General features: G+C 39.9%; 2 protein-coding genes across 3 annotated transcripts; both read left to right on the top strand.

Moving 5' to 3' along the window:
- Window positions 1–7,979: 7,979 nt before the first annotated feature.
- Window positions 7,980–10,569, top strand: LOC139977392 (uncharacterized). The gene is made up of 2 exons (XM_071986689.1): window positions 7,980–8,178; window positions 10,007–10,569. Exons 1-2 carry the CDS (start codon window positions 7,980–7,982, stop codon window positions 10,567–10,569), a joined length of 762 nt encoding a protein of 253 aa, XP_071842790.1.
- Window positions 8,447–14,648, top strand: LOC139977836 (uncharacterized). Of its 2 annotated transcripts, XM_071987522.1 has the most exons (4): window positions 8,447–10,965; window positions 12,009–12,078; window positions 12,786–12,951; window positions 14,403–14,648. In XM_071987522.1, the coding sequence occupies exons 1-3, from the start codon at window positions 10,744–10,746 to the stop codon at window positions 12,905–12,907; spliced, it is 414 nt and encodes a 137-aa protein (XP_071843623.1). In that variant the 5' UTR covers window positions 8,447–10,743; the 3' UTR covers window positions 12,908–12,951; window positions 14,403–14,648. The 2 variants fall into 2 exon arrangements, with proteins under 2 accessions (XP_071843623.1, XP_071843625.1); XM_071987524.1 differs by lacking the exon at window positions 12,786–12,951.
- Window positions 14,649–17,111: the final 2,463 nt, after the last annotated feature.

The following is a 17,111-nucleotide window of genomic DNA, read 5'->3' as shown; positions in this document are numbered from 1 at the left end:
ATTGATATTGCCCCCTCCCATTTCTGTTTCACATGTGCTTGTGCTATTTTCTATTGGACTTTTGAAAGAATGAATGTTGGAAACAAAGGTCAAATTGATCATCACAAAACAGAGAAGTTACTGGATTTTCAATTCTCAATTATTCACTATTATAAATACATCCTATTTCTACAGGTCAAAATGATAGGTTCACCAAAGAAGCAGTCGAGGAAGGTATGTTCATATATAAAAGGGATTACAGATGTGAGGTTAATATGTGAAACTTTGCCTTCTAATTTTCGAATAGTTTAAATGACATCAAGAGAATCACCTTGGAAGGATTACAAAGACATGATTATCCTATAGATATAACAGTTTATGGAGATATTCTGTTTATATCTACAGGCTATCAGAGAGCTATTAGATACAACATGGAGGGAAATATTGTACATGAGTTTAAAACACCAGGCTACTCATGTCATTTAATGTTGATGTCTCTGATAGAATCAGAATTGTTGATGTAAACAGGTTATTAACAGTGCACTACGACACTGGTGAAGTGGGAGAGTACAGTATGGTAAGTACAGCAGGATTATGATAAAATAGGAATATAATTAAGGTCTAGATTAATCAGCTAGTCAATTAAAGTAGACAAATTTGATATAAATGAATGCGAACATTTGTTTTGTTAACAATTCTAACTATTGTTTTACAAACTTAATGAAATTCTAATGCCCAAAAAAAAATTTAGAAAGATATGGATAATCTAAATTTCACAAGTTGTGTGCAGCAAGTGCAACAGAAATGAGCAAGAAATTCTCTCAAGTTTTTGAGCAACTTTATGTGAATTATTCAGCAGTCTAGAATTTGGTATAAGTGGATGCGAACTTTTGAGTAGAACACAACTGTTAGTGACAACTAACAAAATTTGCAGGATTTAAGAAAAATTAAGTGAAAAATATTTACATTCAATTTAAAAAATTTAGATTGTATAATGCACATTGTGTGTATGTAGCAGAAATTAGGGCCAAACATTAATGGCTTCATATTTACTGCAAAAATGTGACTTCTTTGGTAGGTTCATATCAACAAAATTAATATAAGTGCATCCGAACAAATTTATTGGTCACAACTGTTAGTTCCATTTTACAAATTTTGACAGATTTCAGCATACTTTAGTGCACAATTTTCCTAAATCATATTTCAAAATCTGGTTACATAGTACAGTGTGGATGGATTACTGCTTGAGAAAGGACCATGAGGTGTGGAGGGGGGGGGGGTGGACCATCACCACAATATTTTGAATGAGGAGACAGAAAAATATGTGGATAAGTTTGATTGCAACCCAAGCAACATTACTTTTGCTTTTTTTTGTGGGAGTCCCAATTGATTTAAAGGCCAGATTTCGTCTCTCAAACGGCAAAGTATTTTTATTTTCAATTTTTAGATTGCTAACGGAAATGGATTTCCTTTAACAAAGGTCATGGGTAAAAATTTACTAAAACATATATTGTTCATTTCTCATGATTTTCCTGTTAAAATTTTACAAATAATATTTACAGTAAGTCAGGGGAAAATGGCACGCGGGGGAAAATGACGCAAAATAAGCCTCCGGCCTAATGATGGAAAACGAAGTAGCGCCATCATTTTCAATTCACTGTAGGGGAAATCCCTAATGTGTAGGCTATTCATATACCAAACAGAGGTGATGGTCAGAAGAAAGAACTTGTCAGATTCCACGAGTAAAAAAAGGTGAATTTTATAGCAGCCCCCTAAAAATATTGGTTGAATAAAAGAGTTCAGTATTTTCCCCATGAAATGACATTGGATCACCCTTACATATGATAACTTGTTGACAACGTTCGTTTAGTTTTACCACAGCACTGCAGTGATGGTAAGGCTGTCATTTTCAGTATTCTTACAGAAAATGATGCAGATAAAGATAGGTACCCAAAAGGAGGGGGAGGTGAAATGACGAAGGGTTGACTGGGGAAAATGACGCACACTGAATGAAGCTGAAGTCATGCATGATGAACGAAGAAATCAAACGAATAACAAGAAACAAACAATTAGGATATTTCTGGGGCTAAATAAATAGTTGTATGATTTGACATTGATATGACAGTGACCCTAAGCCTAATCACCAAGCATTGTTGAATGTGAAATATGGTTATAGGTCTCACATAGGCTAGGCCTATGCCCCTAACATTAGGCTACATTACTAGGCCTAGCCTAGGCCCCTAACATTATAAGCTAGCGTACGAGGATTAGGTTCCTAACATTAAGCTACAGCACAAGGCCTAGCCTAGTCATACTATCATTAATAATAGGCAACAGCACAAGAGGGTGTGTGGCATGGGGAAAATGTGGGCCTTGGCCTGATATTACAATTGATATACCGTTCCCCTTTTAGGATTAGAGTAGGGGGTTAGGGTTGTGGCTTATGTAGGGGTTAGGGTTAATAGTGTGTAGCCCATAAATCCAATACCCCCTCCCCCAATATTGTGTGGAAAACTGAAATATTTTTTTTTGCTTTCCTGCAGATGCCAAGACGATACAAACGAAAACAGACAATCATTGGGGGGAAATGAATCACTTGCAGCAGCAATGGAAACAAAAACTTTCGGATTTCCAGAAGCCACTCTACGCCGTAGGCTGAAAACGCCATTGATCCCCTGCTCTAGGTGCTGAAAATGAGCAGCAGCTAAAAGAATACCTCGTTAACATGGATTCTAGGGGCTTTGGTCTCACTAGATTGGACTTTTTAATTTGCTAAGATACACAACATTAGGGATGAGCATTTTAATGAAAAGGAAAGTGAGATGGCTGGAGAAGAGAGGCTGAATGGTTTCCTGAAAAGTAACCCGGATCTAAGAGGGCCAGGCCTGTCTCAGGCCAGGCGATGGGTTTTAATAGAGTAGTTGTGACTAAATATTTTGATCTCCTTGACAAAGTTGCAGGAGAACTTGGGGTAAGAAATCAGATATCGAGGATATTCAACATGGACGAAACCGGCTTCCAACGTTGGTTTTCGTGGAGTGCGGACGTGTTTTCGGCTGCTCTCCACTTTTCGTTGACCACACACTTTGTGTTTTTATACGTTGGTCTTTCAATAGTTTGTAGTGGCTTGCCACACCCCTAGCTGTCATTGCGGCTCACCGTGACAGCAAATTCGTATTGTTGAGTTTTTTGGCGGAGGCTAAGGTCGTCCCGGAAAAGTTTGTCAGTTTTGCGTTCTGTTGATTTAAAGGTCTCTCGAGAGGTTGACGCGCTTCAGCGTCCAGGTGTTGGAGGGAGTTGAGGAACTGAAGGTCACACCGTGTGACAGTTCGGTGTGGGTGACAGTCCTTAATCTCCCTCTGGACATGTCTGAACAGGTTGTTGTGCAGACACTGGGCGTTTTGGGAAAGTGACCGGCTACGAGTAGCCGGAAATTTGGAGTGAGTTAGTTGTTAGGTGTGTGTGGGGGGGGGGGGGGGGGTTGTGTGGTCGTTACATATTATGGGTGGGGGTGTCTGTTTGTGGTCGTTACATATTATGGGTGGGGGTGTCTGTTTGTGGTTTGGAGTTGGGTTTTGGTGGTTGTTAAACAGACTGGGATTGCTTTTGGTTTTGTTGACCTTTGGTCCGTGTCCGTTTTCTTTGCACGTAAAAAGTAGACCGGTTTCCAATTGATAAATAGGGCGCAGAAAATTATTTCCCCCAAAGGAAAGCGTGCTGTTTTTAAGATCTCCAATGCAGAGAAAGGGGAAACGGTAACTGTGGTAGCTGCATACAATGGAACTGGATCTTTCATACCCCCATTTGTGATTTACAAAGGGAAAAGGAGACAGGACTACCTAGCGGATGGGTTACCAGCAAATATGGCATGAGCAAAAGCGGTTACATCAATAATCACTTTTCCTCGACTGGCTGAAACCTTTCCGCCAGCACACAACTGCAGGACCAATACTGCCCGTGTTAGATGGGCACAAGTCACATGAGTGTAGTCTAGCCACACTACAATATGCCAAAGAAAACTTAATCCCTACCTTGACCCTCCCGCCGCACACGACGCACCGCCTTCAACCCCTTGATCGGTCAGTTTTTGGCCCGATGAAAAAAGAAGTGGGACCATGTAACGAACACGTGGATGTTGAATCATCTCATCTCTGCAGGGGAAACGTGTTTTTTGGACAGCTTTTTCCCAAAACGTGGGAGAGTGCCGCATCTATCAGAAACGCTATTAATGGATTCAGGGGTTGTGGTCTGTACCCAATTGATCGAGGTGGAGTAATGGACGATGAAGCGGCATTCATACCTGCCATGACATCAGAAAGAGCAGAAATTGATGCTGCAGAACAGACTCCGGATGCAGAGATTGATCAGGAGCAGCTTAGAGATTGGTCAGGGGCACCCTCAAGATGCAAAGATTGGTCAGGGGCTGCCTCAAGATGCAGAGAATGATCAGGAGCTGTCTCAAGATGCAGAGATCGATCAGGAGCCGCTCCAAAGTCAGGATGCCCTAGGTACACAAGTTGAAACAGAAACAGCCTCAAGATGCAGGCCAGCTGGGTCAGAACAACCAAAGGTCTGTCCAAGTTGAAGTTAACCAAGCAGACACCAGCAGGGTTACATTTGAGAGCTTAATGCCACTACCTCATTACGAGCGCCCACGCATCAGACCGAAGAGGAAATCCATTGAAACTGTTGTTGTAACAAGCAGCTCCTATATGCAAGATCTACAAACCCCCAAAAAATGTTGTGAAACGCCAGGGTGTAAATGTAAGTTCAAGCCGACCTGAGAAGGCCAAAAAAAGGGGAAAATCTCAGAGGTCGTGTTCAGATGCAGCAAACACAAAAACCAACAACGTTAGGGAATGCCGTTTACCTAATCCAACACTTACATGGAATGGGAGCCAGAGGATAGGAAGTTGTACATCCTATATGACATTGCATGCAAATTACAAGCACATCTCAAGTTGAGCAAATAAGTATGTGCCGCAAAGATACAGTTAACCTCAATTTACCGGACTCTGTTAAAGCTCCATTTAGCCAATCTGGGCACCTGAAATTTTGCAGAGTTGGCAACTTCCACAGTTTTGGTAGTTTTTCACCCACTGGCATAGAAATTTATGAGTTTGTATTTGATTTGAAGTACCACCTAGAAGAAATGATGGGTTGATAACACAATAACACCATAAAATAACCCAAGTCCAATTTGATATGTTTCAGCAAAGCCTTTAGTAGAAATTTATATTTTACAAATACGATAACACAAACAAAGAGTACACTTATAATTCAACATGTTTGTGGACCAGGAGCATTTCACATGTACTCTAAGCGGATGAATGTTTGTAAATAGTGCTCACAAAGTCAGGCAACACCTCATTTTGTGGTACCTTAAATGGTTCTTTATTTATTATCTGATGAATGGAACTGTACAAAAGCTGCATCATGGTTAATGGTAATCAAACTTTTTTCTTTATTCTGAAGTATAAGTAGACTTGCAATTTGACAAATGTTTTTTTTCTTCTGAACTAAAGAGATCAAGACAGGCCAACACTGAAGAGAACACCATGCAGAATGTTCAGCTGGCCATCCCAGCCTTCAATGTGTATGGCCACAAACCCGACACAAACCAGGTAACAATGTGTAACATTTATAAGTTTAATTTTGTGTGTGTGAATGCATTGGTTTGTGTATGGCATATGCGCGCGCCTATGTGCGTTTATGTGCATGTATGTACATGTATGTTATCATGAAAATATAGCATGTTTAATGTCTACATATACGAAAACCTGCCGTGAAGTGGATTTATTCCGGTGTCTTCCAGATCTATTTGGCTGTCATCTGCCGACTCATCCATCAAAATTAAACTGAAAGGCTAACCTGATCTTAGTTGCAATAATTCAATGCAATTTCCACTTTATTACACAGTAAGCACTATCTGTGCAATTCAAAGCATTTTCTCTGGGACAGACTGTATACCCATTGACACATATATCTCCTCACACCAGAAATAAGTAGCGACATTATGGGACAGGCGTGATTTTAACAGCACGGTTTCAAAAATAATATGTTCTTCTTAGTTTTTTTCCATTGTTGAAGGGTTTAAACCTGAAACGTTGAAACTTATTTCAATGACGTCTGCATAGCATCAACCACTTGTATATGTACAGTATGTATTATGTATAAAAAGTATATGTAATATATGTTGTTTGTTGAAAAGTTGTTTTGCAATGTTGCAATTTTGACATGTGTTACACATCTTGGGGTGGCTAGACAAATTTCACCCCTAGGCGACAGGAAGGATTTTGTCTCTCAGATGGGGAGCAAGTGGAAAGACGGGTCATTTCTTAGGAAATTTTCCACCATTACAATAATGTCATTTTTAAATATTTTTTATGATGTCATGTGTGTATGTAGACATGTCATTAACATTTGTGCATTAAGTAGGGTAACTTTGACCCACATATTGTATCTATTGAAATAGGAATGCTTACTCTCAAACCTCATAGTCCATGTTCGAATTAGAGGACCGAACTACAGTGTCAGCATAGCGTAATGGTTTAGAAAATGATGCTTTGGTCGCATTCTACGCTCTGGAAATGGTCGGTGACGCGACTCCAAGTACTCCTCGATAAGAAAACTCAAATTAGCAATTTGAGCCTCATCAATACTAGGAGCACATAGAAGTTCCACCATATCATGTAGCTGAAGAAAAAACAGCCAGCCTGTCCGCCCAAGTTTTCGCCATTTGGATTAACTTTACTTGGTTGATTGTTTCTATCTGACCCAAGATCATGACCAAGAGAAGGTGGCAAACCTGATTATACATGAAAATATTCCAGTTCATTAAACATGGAGTCGAACTTGATCCCCTGTACAATTCTCATGTCCTGATCCTGAATATGTTGCAATGCTCTATTATAATTGTTTTCATTTCGAATGAGACCAACAGCACATGGGTCGTCATGAAATTCTGTATTTGTAACTGAGCACCACCTACACCAACATGGAGTACTACTGAAGTTTTCTACGAATCCACCGATACAATGCGATCCAAGATTATCACCAGCAACAAACTTAAGGCACCCTTTACTGGATGCTGCACGCCAGCTATGTCAATACCATTTAGTTCAAGAGATCATAAATCAATGGTCTTAGCAACTTTTCCTGTCCAAAGTACTTAAAAATCATTTTCATCGCAAAGGAGTAATAGTAACATGTGATTCACACTCGACCTGAGGTGTGTGAGATGTGTGCGTCATTTGCATAACTTTAAGAACTTGTCTCTTACATTGTAATAGTTGATGACAATCTTACATGTGTGTTGGGACTTTCTTCCCTGTGCCTATTGATGCAAAACGAACAGTTCCATTACATTTAGAAACGTATGCAGAAGCACTACAAGGGTGTATGAACGTACTTAATGCAACAGTTGCGGATCAAGTTACTTAATGAGCTTACTTTTCAAGGAACAAAGTACAAAAAGAGGGATTACATTGTTATTGGTAAAGATGACAAGGGTTTATTGTTTGCAGTAATAAAGGACAACTCACAAGTGTACTTTGTTGCAAGGGTTCACCAGTCAATTCTGAACATGGACTTGCGTGTATTTTCACTAGAACCTACTGATATCAGTAAAAGATTTGTGCTTTTTACATGATCCGCCATGCGGAATACAAAACGTCACGGCCAAACGGCACTACCGAACCATCCCATTCTGAACAACGAAACTCAGGTCAAGCAAGCCCAAAAAAATACGCCCGCCGACCTGCAGCGACAAAAACGGCCAACACCCCCCCCCCCCCGAAACATTAAAAAAACTACAAAAGGACGACCCGCACGCAGCGAAACGAAAAACCCTTCCCCAGCACACCAGAAAGATTTGTTTGTATAAACAGCAAGGAGCTTCTTGATTACTACTCTCTGTCTGCATATGGAAGAAGAAATGCTCCTGTAGTCCCACTGAAACATGTTATTTCTTGTGGTTTCATATAGGAACTGTCCTTAAAATGATTGACGACATCAAGTCCGCAATACGCGGAATCCTCAGTAACATCTCTGAAGATGAGGTATCCTCGATTACAGCGCATCTGTGTGATGAAGTTGGGGTAGAGGGGCCTGACGACCTTGCGTTTGTGGAGTCTAATGATTTGTCTATGCTGAAGTCGATTCAGATTCGGAAGCTGATCCACGGTTGGAAGAAAAAAGGTGTGTGAATCATTTACTTTTAAATTTCCTAGAAAGCTCAGATAAAAATACAGATTGATCGAATGCAAGCCTACTGTACAGTATTTATTGTATGCTATGTATTTACTATGCTGTTATGAGATGTTTTCCAGAGATCAAATCAAAGATTTCCATCTTTTCTGTGATGTAACGATGGTTGACACGTCATGAGTGATTTAATACATCCCACAAAACTAAACATGAACAGGGTAGGAAATAAGCGATGACTGATTGCGATTAACCCCCCTCAGGGCGATTTTGCTTATACATACAGTGTACTATAAAGTGCAGTCTCAAAACTCAAATTACCCCAAAGAGATGTCATGATAGCCTCATTAGTAATTACCTATATACCATAGGACGAAATGCTTTGGCGGCTTTTTTTATTTCAGATTATATTGATATTTTTTCTTGATTTATCTTGAGGTGGGCAAAGTTACCCCATGGGCAAGGCTGAATTAAGCTTGTGGGAAGCCTGGTGCCACTGTATATTAGGTTATCATTTGTAATATTTTTTATGATGTCATGTGTGTATGCAGACATAATGTAATTAACATTTGTGCATTAAGTAGGGTAACTTTGGCCCACATATTGTAATTGTGGGGTATTGCAAAGTAGCACTCCAAGAGGTTTTTTTTTTTTGGGGGGGGGGGGGCATACTATATAAAGGTTTTAAAATGTAACTGGTACTGCCTAATAACTTCAACTTCGATATCTGGATAGCATTTCTACTGAATGTAATTTCACATCATTCAGGAAAAATATGAGGAATATAAATTTTCAAGAGGCCAGGATAATTTCTGTGACAATTTGACTCCAGTTCGTCTCTACTATCAATCTGTATGGCGGAAACCAGCTCGAATACATTTTGAGTGGGAAAGTTGAAGTGACTGTAATTGTGTATATTTTTATAAAAATTGAAAACTACTGTATGTATGTATATACATCACAGTAACCAGTTTATGATTTACTTTTTTTGTGAATAATTGACAAACCTTGCAGGACATAAAACTTCTTGTAAGTAAATACACACCATCTGGGTAATGGAGTTAAAATTTTGCAAGATTTTAATTTCCGGCTCGAAAAATTAAGCAATTCTTTAGGGCAGCCGGGCAGGGTGGTTAACTGCAATCCTAGATACACATACCATTATATAGCATGGGAATAGGTAGTCCTAAGTATGTCTGATTCTGATTGGAAACTGTCAAAATAAAACTTTCCCAAAAATTTGGGGACAAAACTTTTTTCGAGTGGGTCAGAGTTACCCTTCTAAGGTATACTAAGTGTACACTGTAGTGCAATGTGCATAGCATTAAGCATTTAGATTTGTTTTAGATTTGTCAGTCACTAGAGAGGAAACACTCTTAGCAGGAGTCATTTGGCCATCAATTAAGGTCCGTTGGTATCGCTAAAAATTGACAAGAAAATATCAATAATATCCTGTATATAGTTTTTTTCCTGTGAAATTTTGCGGAACCGGTACACACACTAAAATCAATATACATGAATATACATCAATAAAATATCGATGTTTACTATAATACGCGAAATTTTGCGGAACCGGTACATACACTATATATCGATATGGTCGGTATATACCAATATTTAGGAGATACGGAACCGGTACATACCATATATATCGATATGTATATGATATGTATCACTATATATCGATGTTTACTATGTATCGGTATGAGCAAAATTCAATATCGATAATATCCGTATGGGGTTCAATACTGGATATATCGATATATCGACGGACCTTACCATCAATTCACTAATGCATTCCTCTGTTATCCTTTACAGTGAGCTCATCTGATGAGTCAACTGAAGATCGTCCAGTCTCTTCAAGTTCTCAGGCATCCTGCAGCGGAACATTCTCTCCGTCGGGTAGCATGTGTATCACAGCATGCTGATTGGTCGAGGGGATACACAATTCCATGGACGAAATTCAGCAAACCTATGATGAAATCCTTAGAAAACCAAGAAAGGCCGAAGCCATCTCAGCGGCGGGAAATGATCCGGATCTTGGTTGACGATCTACAAAAAATAACTCGGAAGCCAAGTAAAAGCCAACTGAGTCATATCGCAGAGAAGATTGTTCTGCGTTATCCTAAGTCATTTAAGGACGTGATTGGAAGCCTAACAATTGGTACCGGGTATGATTCCCTCCTAAAAAACATCCAACAAAGGGTATATAACCAGAATTGGAGGGATTATGATAGTGCAAAAAGGCCAGTGGAGCCGGAAAATGCTGCACAGCCACCGACAAAGAAGAAGAAAACAGACCAGTATGGTTGTATCAACTTTAGTCCCCAAGAGCTGCCCACTGGGCAGACAGTAGAAATGTTGGCTAAAAGGAGGGCCAGATGAAGGCTTCATTTCAGATTGGAAAGGAAGTTGATGCTGAGGGTATGCAACTTACCTACTACCTACAGAGAGAAGACATATTATCTGGGAAGTACTCCATCCCTGAACTCCCAAGTAGAATGACCCTATTAACTCGAGGAGAAAGGGCTAGCAATTCACTTCAAGGAACTTGTAGGAATGAATGTCAAAGAAGGTTTGGAGAAGGCATACGAGTCAAAAGGCAGAAAGGTCAGACACTTTATGCAGGATTGCGGGAAGCAGCAGCTTCAACGAACAATATGCAACATTGAACGCAGCAAAGCAGAACTGGGGAATGATTCGCCCGAGGTTCCTGGTCTTGTCATTCTGTTAATGAAGTACTTTGGAGAGGAACCAGGATGCCTTGTGACTGTTATGGAGGTGAGTCAAACCCGGAGTAAACCTGATTTGCCCACACATGGTTATGCAATTGAAAAAAGTGCTATTGCCAGCAATAGACTTTTTTTTAAATTAGGCCTCCTGTCTGTTAACAATGCATATCAACCATAAAGGAACTGGTGTGAGGGGTGGGAGAGGGATCTCCCTGCCAGTGAAAATGGCATCTGGTGATAAAAACTGCCCCCTCCAAGGTCTTGTAAGTCACAAACAAAACATGAAATATTGCTAGAATCATGGCCTCTGTCCTCTCTAAATGAAACCCACTATTTCCCCTAAATGATGTGAAATTACATTCAGTAAAAATGCTATTCAAATATTGAAGTTTGCAATTTATAAAGCGATACCAGATAAATAATTTCTGGCAGGGTTTTATTCAATATTTGCTCAGTGAGTAGTAATAATTTTTGCTCATCCAGTATGTGATCTGCAACTTCTCCAAAGTCATCAAATTTCACCCTCTGCTGATCTTACAGTAATTTCTCTGCAAAGAGAACCGTCCTGCCCATTGTGAAACTTTCAAATAACAAATGATGCAACATATATTTTATCGCTGTTGAGCGATATTATTAGTAAATATAGCTACTGACGTATTTGATCAATCTTTAATTAGGCTACAATATCATCGAGTTCCTTCAAAAATACTATACATAGCTTTACATGTGTCATCAACAATGAAAAGCCGAAATGAGTCAAAGTGCATGGTGGATGAATGTTGCAATGCAGGTTTACGCAAATTTGCAATGATGGCATACAGTGTTACTACTACTGCTCAATGATTGATGCGATTTCTTGATTCTGGTGAATAGTTGAGGGCACTGATAGCAAAAGCACAATTGCACAAGTTACAATTTGGAACAATAAGGGGATCAATAACTTACGGGACACTAAAGACAAAAATCAAAATGATTTAAGGTCACTAGGTCTGTAGGCTGCAGTGTATTTCATCAATATGTTATAAGGTTCGTCAGAATTAAGGCCTCCTTGTTTTGATTTACATTTCTCTTTCATTTAATTTTCTATTTCAGCCTACAACCACCAAAGATGATGTAGACAGGCAGAAGGATCTTCCAAACACTCCATTCCTGATTGCTTGTGGTAAGCACTCTATCTGTAGAATAAGATTGACTTTAACCTTTTGTCAACCTAAAGGCTGTATTGAAAATTCATGAGCTAATACGAAATAATATTTACTGAACTGTTTCAGATCAACAGTAAAAAAATCAGACCTAAAAATTATTTTGAAGCTGTGACATGCTTCACTTCAAATTGAAATGACAAAGACAACAGGAGGACAAGTTCACACAAGGTTGCAAGATTTGATGTGGGTTATTTCTTGCCAATGGCGAAATTAATTTCTGCAGGCATGTGGCTGTGTGTGCGTCTATGACACTTATTGTAAGCATGAAATCTGGGGAATATCAACTTTTGGGACTGTTATTAGGGGTGTACCGGATAGTTCATACTATCCGGCCGGAGATCTGGCCGGATAGTTCGTTCTATCGGGTAAAATCGGGTCCGGCCGGATCTCAAAATTTTGGATCGGGTACATCCCTAACTGTTATTATACTTAGTTTAGGTTCCCCACTTGGAGTTCAAAAGCCTAGTTTTTTATGTTGTTTTAAGGTCACTTGAGGTCAGCAATCAATACAGTAGCCAAATCCATGCAAGAATATTGCAACTGCAGCAACCTAAAAGGATAAAAGACAGACTACCCAAAGGAACAATATACCCAGCTGGAATCTCAACACAAATTTGTTCTTGTTGAAAGGAGGTGAATGAGAAATATATTTATTCACTTTCAGGTGAGATGTTAACTGCCAGAAATGGATGCTGGTTATCGACCGCCATGTTGTTGCTGGCAATATTTTGTCATTCCTGTCTGCCCTCGGAATGCTGTTTTCAGCCTACTACTGTTTCGGAATAGAATATAATGAAGGAGCACCTGCAACTTTGGACTTTTTTTCAAAGGTACAGTACACTCAGTATGTCAATAACCATGCCTGGAAAGAAAGGGCAACAATGGTGGGTTTTTTATGCTGGAATTAGGAGTCACATTTTGAGAAAAGGGGTTCCTGGTTGGTGCACAGAGATTTTGAATGAACCACGAGCGAATTTGGGCGAACCAGAAGCCTTCGAGTTGGACATGAATGGTCGATCCAATTTGAAAAAGTAGATACGAACATGTGATATGCAATTTATGAGATCGGTTGTGAATTGGGACATCTTTCAACTTCTTCCACCCCTCAAGAAGCGGGCTAGCCCTCACACATGTTGGCACCTGCCAAACCCTTCTCATATCCCTAAACCAAAGAATCTTTCCACCTCAGCCTTCCCAAACGGCAACCATCTAACCACCTCATCCCTGCTCATTTTTTCCCCACTCCCATCCAGTCCATCTCTCAGCCTGCTGCTGACGAGGCTCTCCCACAGCTGGTCAACCATTAGCCCACACCTCTCAAGTAGGGTGGGATTTGCGCGACAATGGCTGTGAGGATGCTGAAGTCTGCCCCCTTGTGTTCGCAACAGCGCGGGTCGTCACGCGCCTGCATCCCGCTGTTCAAATTTCTGGGTACCATCTGGCAGTTTCGAGTGGCCAGGGGAAAAGGTGGGTCACATACGACCCAGACGTGGGCCTAAAGGTTATGGGTCTACAGGAGCCACCTGGGTGATATATTTTAGCTCTCAGTGTCTCTAACTGATATAAAAAAGAATTGGGTGGCTCTATATGACCTTAGCTGGTAAAAAGGGCCAGAAAATATCCTATCAATCCTATCAATCACAAGACCTGCCTAATTTTTTTTTATGAGAGCCATGGATCCTGTCTAAAATTGCTATTAATCTGGAATACATTCGAAGAACTCACAGGATATCTCACAGAATGCATTGAAAAAGAAAAATTTGACCCATCATTTGAATATGAGCTAAAATAATGCTCATTTTCTTAAGGGGATTTTGATTACCTGCAAAACCTTGTGGGTGGAATCTCATCGTCTACATCCATGAAAGTTGGTTTACCATCAAAACAAAACTGTGTACGACAACACCTGATGCATGGTTTGTACGCAGCCTAGGGCACACGTCAGGTGCTGTCGGACACAATTTGTTTTTGCCCGCAAAACTTTTGCGTGTGCCTTTGCTGTGTGCACCCGCAAGCCGGAAACTCATCCGCATTTGTGGGTGCTGATGTCAAGCTTTGGGTAATTGTATTTAACGGATTTCCAAGATAATACCAGTAGCTCATACCAGTTTCATGCTGATCAGGGCTATTTTGATTGCGCTGCATCCATCACTCTATCTATCAATCAATCTCTCAACAATTGTTCAAAGTGATCTCATGCATATATCCTTTGATGGATTTTGACAAAGTACTATTCTGTACACTATTATATCTGTCCATTTTTTATTCTTCGATTTTGTAGGTGTTTCTTGATGATAAATCCGGACAAAGGATCGAAACTCAAGAAAGGATATGGCACCCATCCGAAAGTACTCTCTTTGATCCAGAACTTCAGTGACTTCGAATGGGCGTTGTAGTGACAATTGTGAACATTAACAAATAGTAGCAATCAGTGATGGCGCTAAGCAGCGCGATTGCGGGATTCCCGCACTATTCTTGCCGATCCCGCATTGGGGAAATCGTCGGGGGGGGGGGGGGGATTTCCTCCCCTTAAAAATATACATATATTTTTTGGGGGTGATTTTATCAGCTTTTAATTTGTACTACTGATGCTCAACTGTCATTTGCTAATGCATAAAACTAGTACAACATCATTTTATATCGAAGAAGTTTAAATTTACGCTCAATTTTAGTATCCCCCCCAAATTTAAAAATCCCCCCCCCCCCAAATTTAAAAATCCCCCCCAAAAAAAAATTCGGAAGGGGGGATTTTCCCCCCGAAATTATGATCCTAGCGCCAACACTGGTAGCAATTGGTTATAATCTCACAATTTTGTGTAGTAGGTTTGCCATTCAGACATTAGTTCAGCCGAAATAGAATTCCATATGTGTTTTATTGTCTAAAAATGCCCAACTGTGAAGCATGAGACTTGGCTTTGGATTGTAAGAATTATTTAAACTTCAGAAAAATTGGGGCCGACTCCATTGGTCACTACACCCATTTACTCTAGCGACCCATTACTGATAGATCGGCTGTTCGCAGATTCAGAATAGGTTATCCCTATTCAGGGCTCGACAAAACCGAAGGCTTTCGCCATCGTGCCCTTCCCTTTTACTGAAAAAAAAGCTGTCAGTGCCCCCCAAAATATTACACCACCGACGGCACAAAATGCTGTGATAACCTTTTGTTTGTGCTGTCGGTGCCCTTTTAAATTATTTATTCACCTAGCCTAAAGCGTCTCCCTGTTCTCCCCGGAAACCATGAGAATAGGAATATTTTTTGAACCTAAAAGTACAACATCAAATTTCATCCCCGCGAATCGTTATCTTATTGTTCATCACGCTTTCCTGTGTCCCTTCTCATTTTAACCACATTCTTATATTCTGTGAATAATGTTCCTTAAATATAGATATAACTACATAGTTACTACACAGTGCAACCTAAACTATAGCGTGGTGATGCTAGCTCTTGAATAATTAATGAGTACCGCATGACGTGTCAGGGGTAATTGGATTTTTTTTACTTTAAAACTGGGTGCGACGTCTGGGTGACAAATACGGAAACTGCTTTCAATATTGTAAAAATTCATAACAAATATTTGAAAAAAAGGAATCATCTGGAGGCAACCACTATTTGAAAGGGGGTTGTTTACCCTACAGTATCGCAGTTAAAACAGGATCATGCCTGCCTTCGCCTTTGATTCAAAAATCGTAAGCCAACCCGGAAGTGTATGCATTAGTACAACTGGCGGGGGAAAAGGTGGTCATGTGGGAGACGGTTCGTGAATAAAGATTATTAAATTTTCGTCTAATTTCATAAAAATTTGGATCAGTTGGTATGTTTATTTATTTTTATTATTTATTTCAGGAATATATTCAAGTACTTGATATAATTTTTCGAGTGTAATATCTTTCATAAAAATGTATTTTGACATAAATGGATTTAATTGGTCATTAATTATCAACTAATTAGAGGGAGATCCAATTCTGCCAAAAAAAAACAACATGAAATTGTCACCTGGGCATGTAAAAAATTTGGCTTGGAATGACCCACATAAAACTTGTGCAAACATGAGGGACACTAAATTTTACAACATTTGCAAATAAGGGGGCTAATTCAGCATCATACTAGCTATCTGTTGAGTTTACTGATCGGAGGCGTGATTGCGAGCATTAACAAAATGAATGGGCGCCCATAGAAGGGTCACTCAGGTAACCAACCATAATGTGTTTGTCTTCCGACCTTTACATAATCATAATCTCGGTCTACCACCATCTCATGGCGACGTGGCTAACTGCACATCTTCAAGGTTCTTGTGAACTTGTGTGTGGAAGTGACAGGCCCTCCTTTTGTCACATTTTATAACTTTTGTACAAGATGGGTTAATATTGTGAAATCATATTTAGTGCTACAGTTCGGAATATTAATGATGCAGATTCTTTCTCTGGGAAGTTTTGCAAGAAACAGAAAACATTGAAGATACGTTCGTACGAAATGTCCTTCCTCTGAGACATTATGGAGATTTGAGGTAACGAATGAGGCAAAATGTTATACTTTTCTGTTGTATTTGTTATTTTTTCTTGGGGCAGGGGGTTAAGGGGGAAACCACTAATTTAGGAGGGACCCGAGATCCGGAGGGGCCGCCCCTTGAAATGTGTTGCACAGATGTAACATCGCCACTTATTTACTGGCCCAGATTAAAACACATGGCCATATGTAAAACTGGTGTTTTAATGATAGTAAGAATGTAAGCACAGTTACAGGTATTCATATAAAGGCCAGATATCGTGATTTTTGGTGGGAGGCGTACAAGTAATTCACTGCCCATGCGCGGTTATTGGACTACCAAGCTCGGAAAACCGTTGCCGAAAAGTTTCGATAGCCGATATGCGTACGATATTGTACACACTGTAGTGTATATACGCTGTGTGTACAACTATATATGGTGTACCCATCTCAGCACCACTAGACTTGTATATGCACTGATAGGCTGCACTGTCCGTTATAGCT

Source organism: Apostichopus japonicus, chromosome 12 (genome assembly GCF_037975245.1).
Source record: "Apostichopus japonicus isolate 1M-3 chromosome 12, ASM3797524v1, whole genome shotgun sequence".
NCBI classification, from domain to species: Eukaryota; Metazoa; Echinodermata; class Holothuroidea; order Aspidochirotida; family Stichopodidae; genus Apostichopus; species Apostichopus japonicus.
This window is presented reverse-complemented; position numbering and strand designations above follow the sequence as displayed.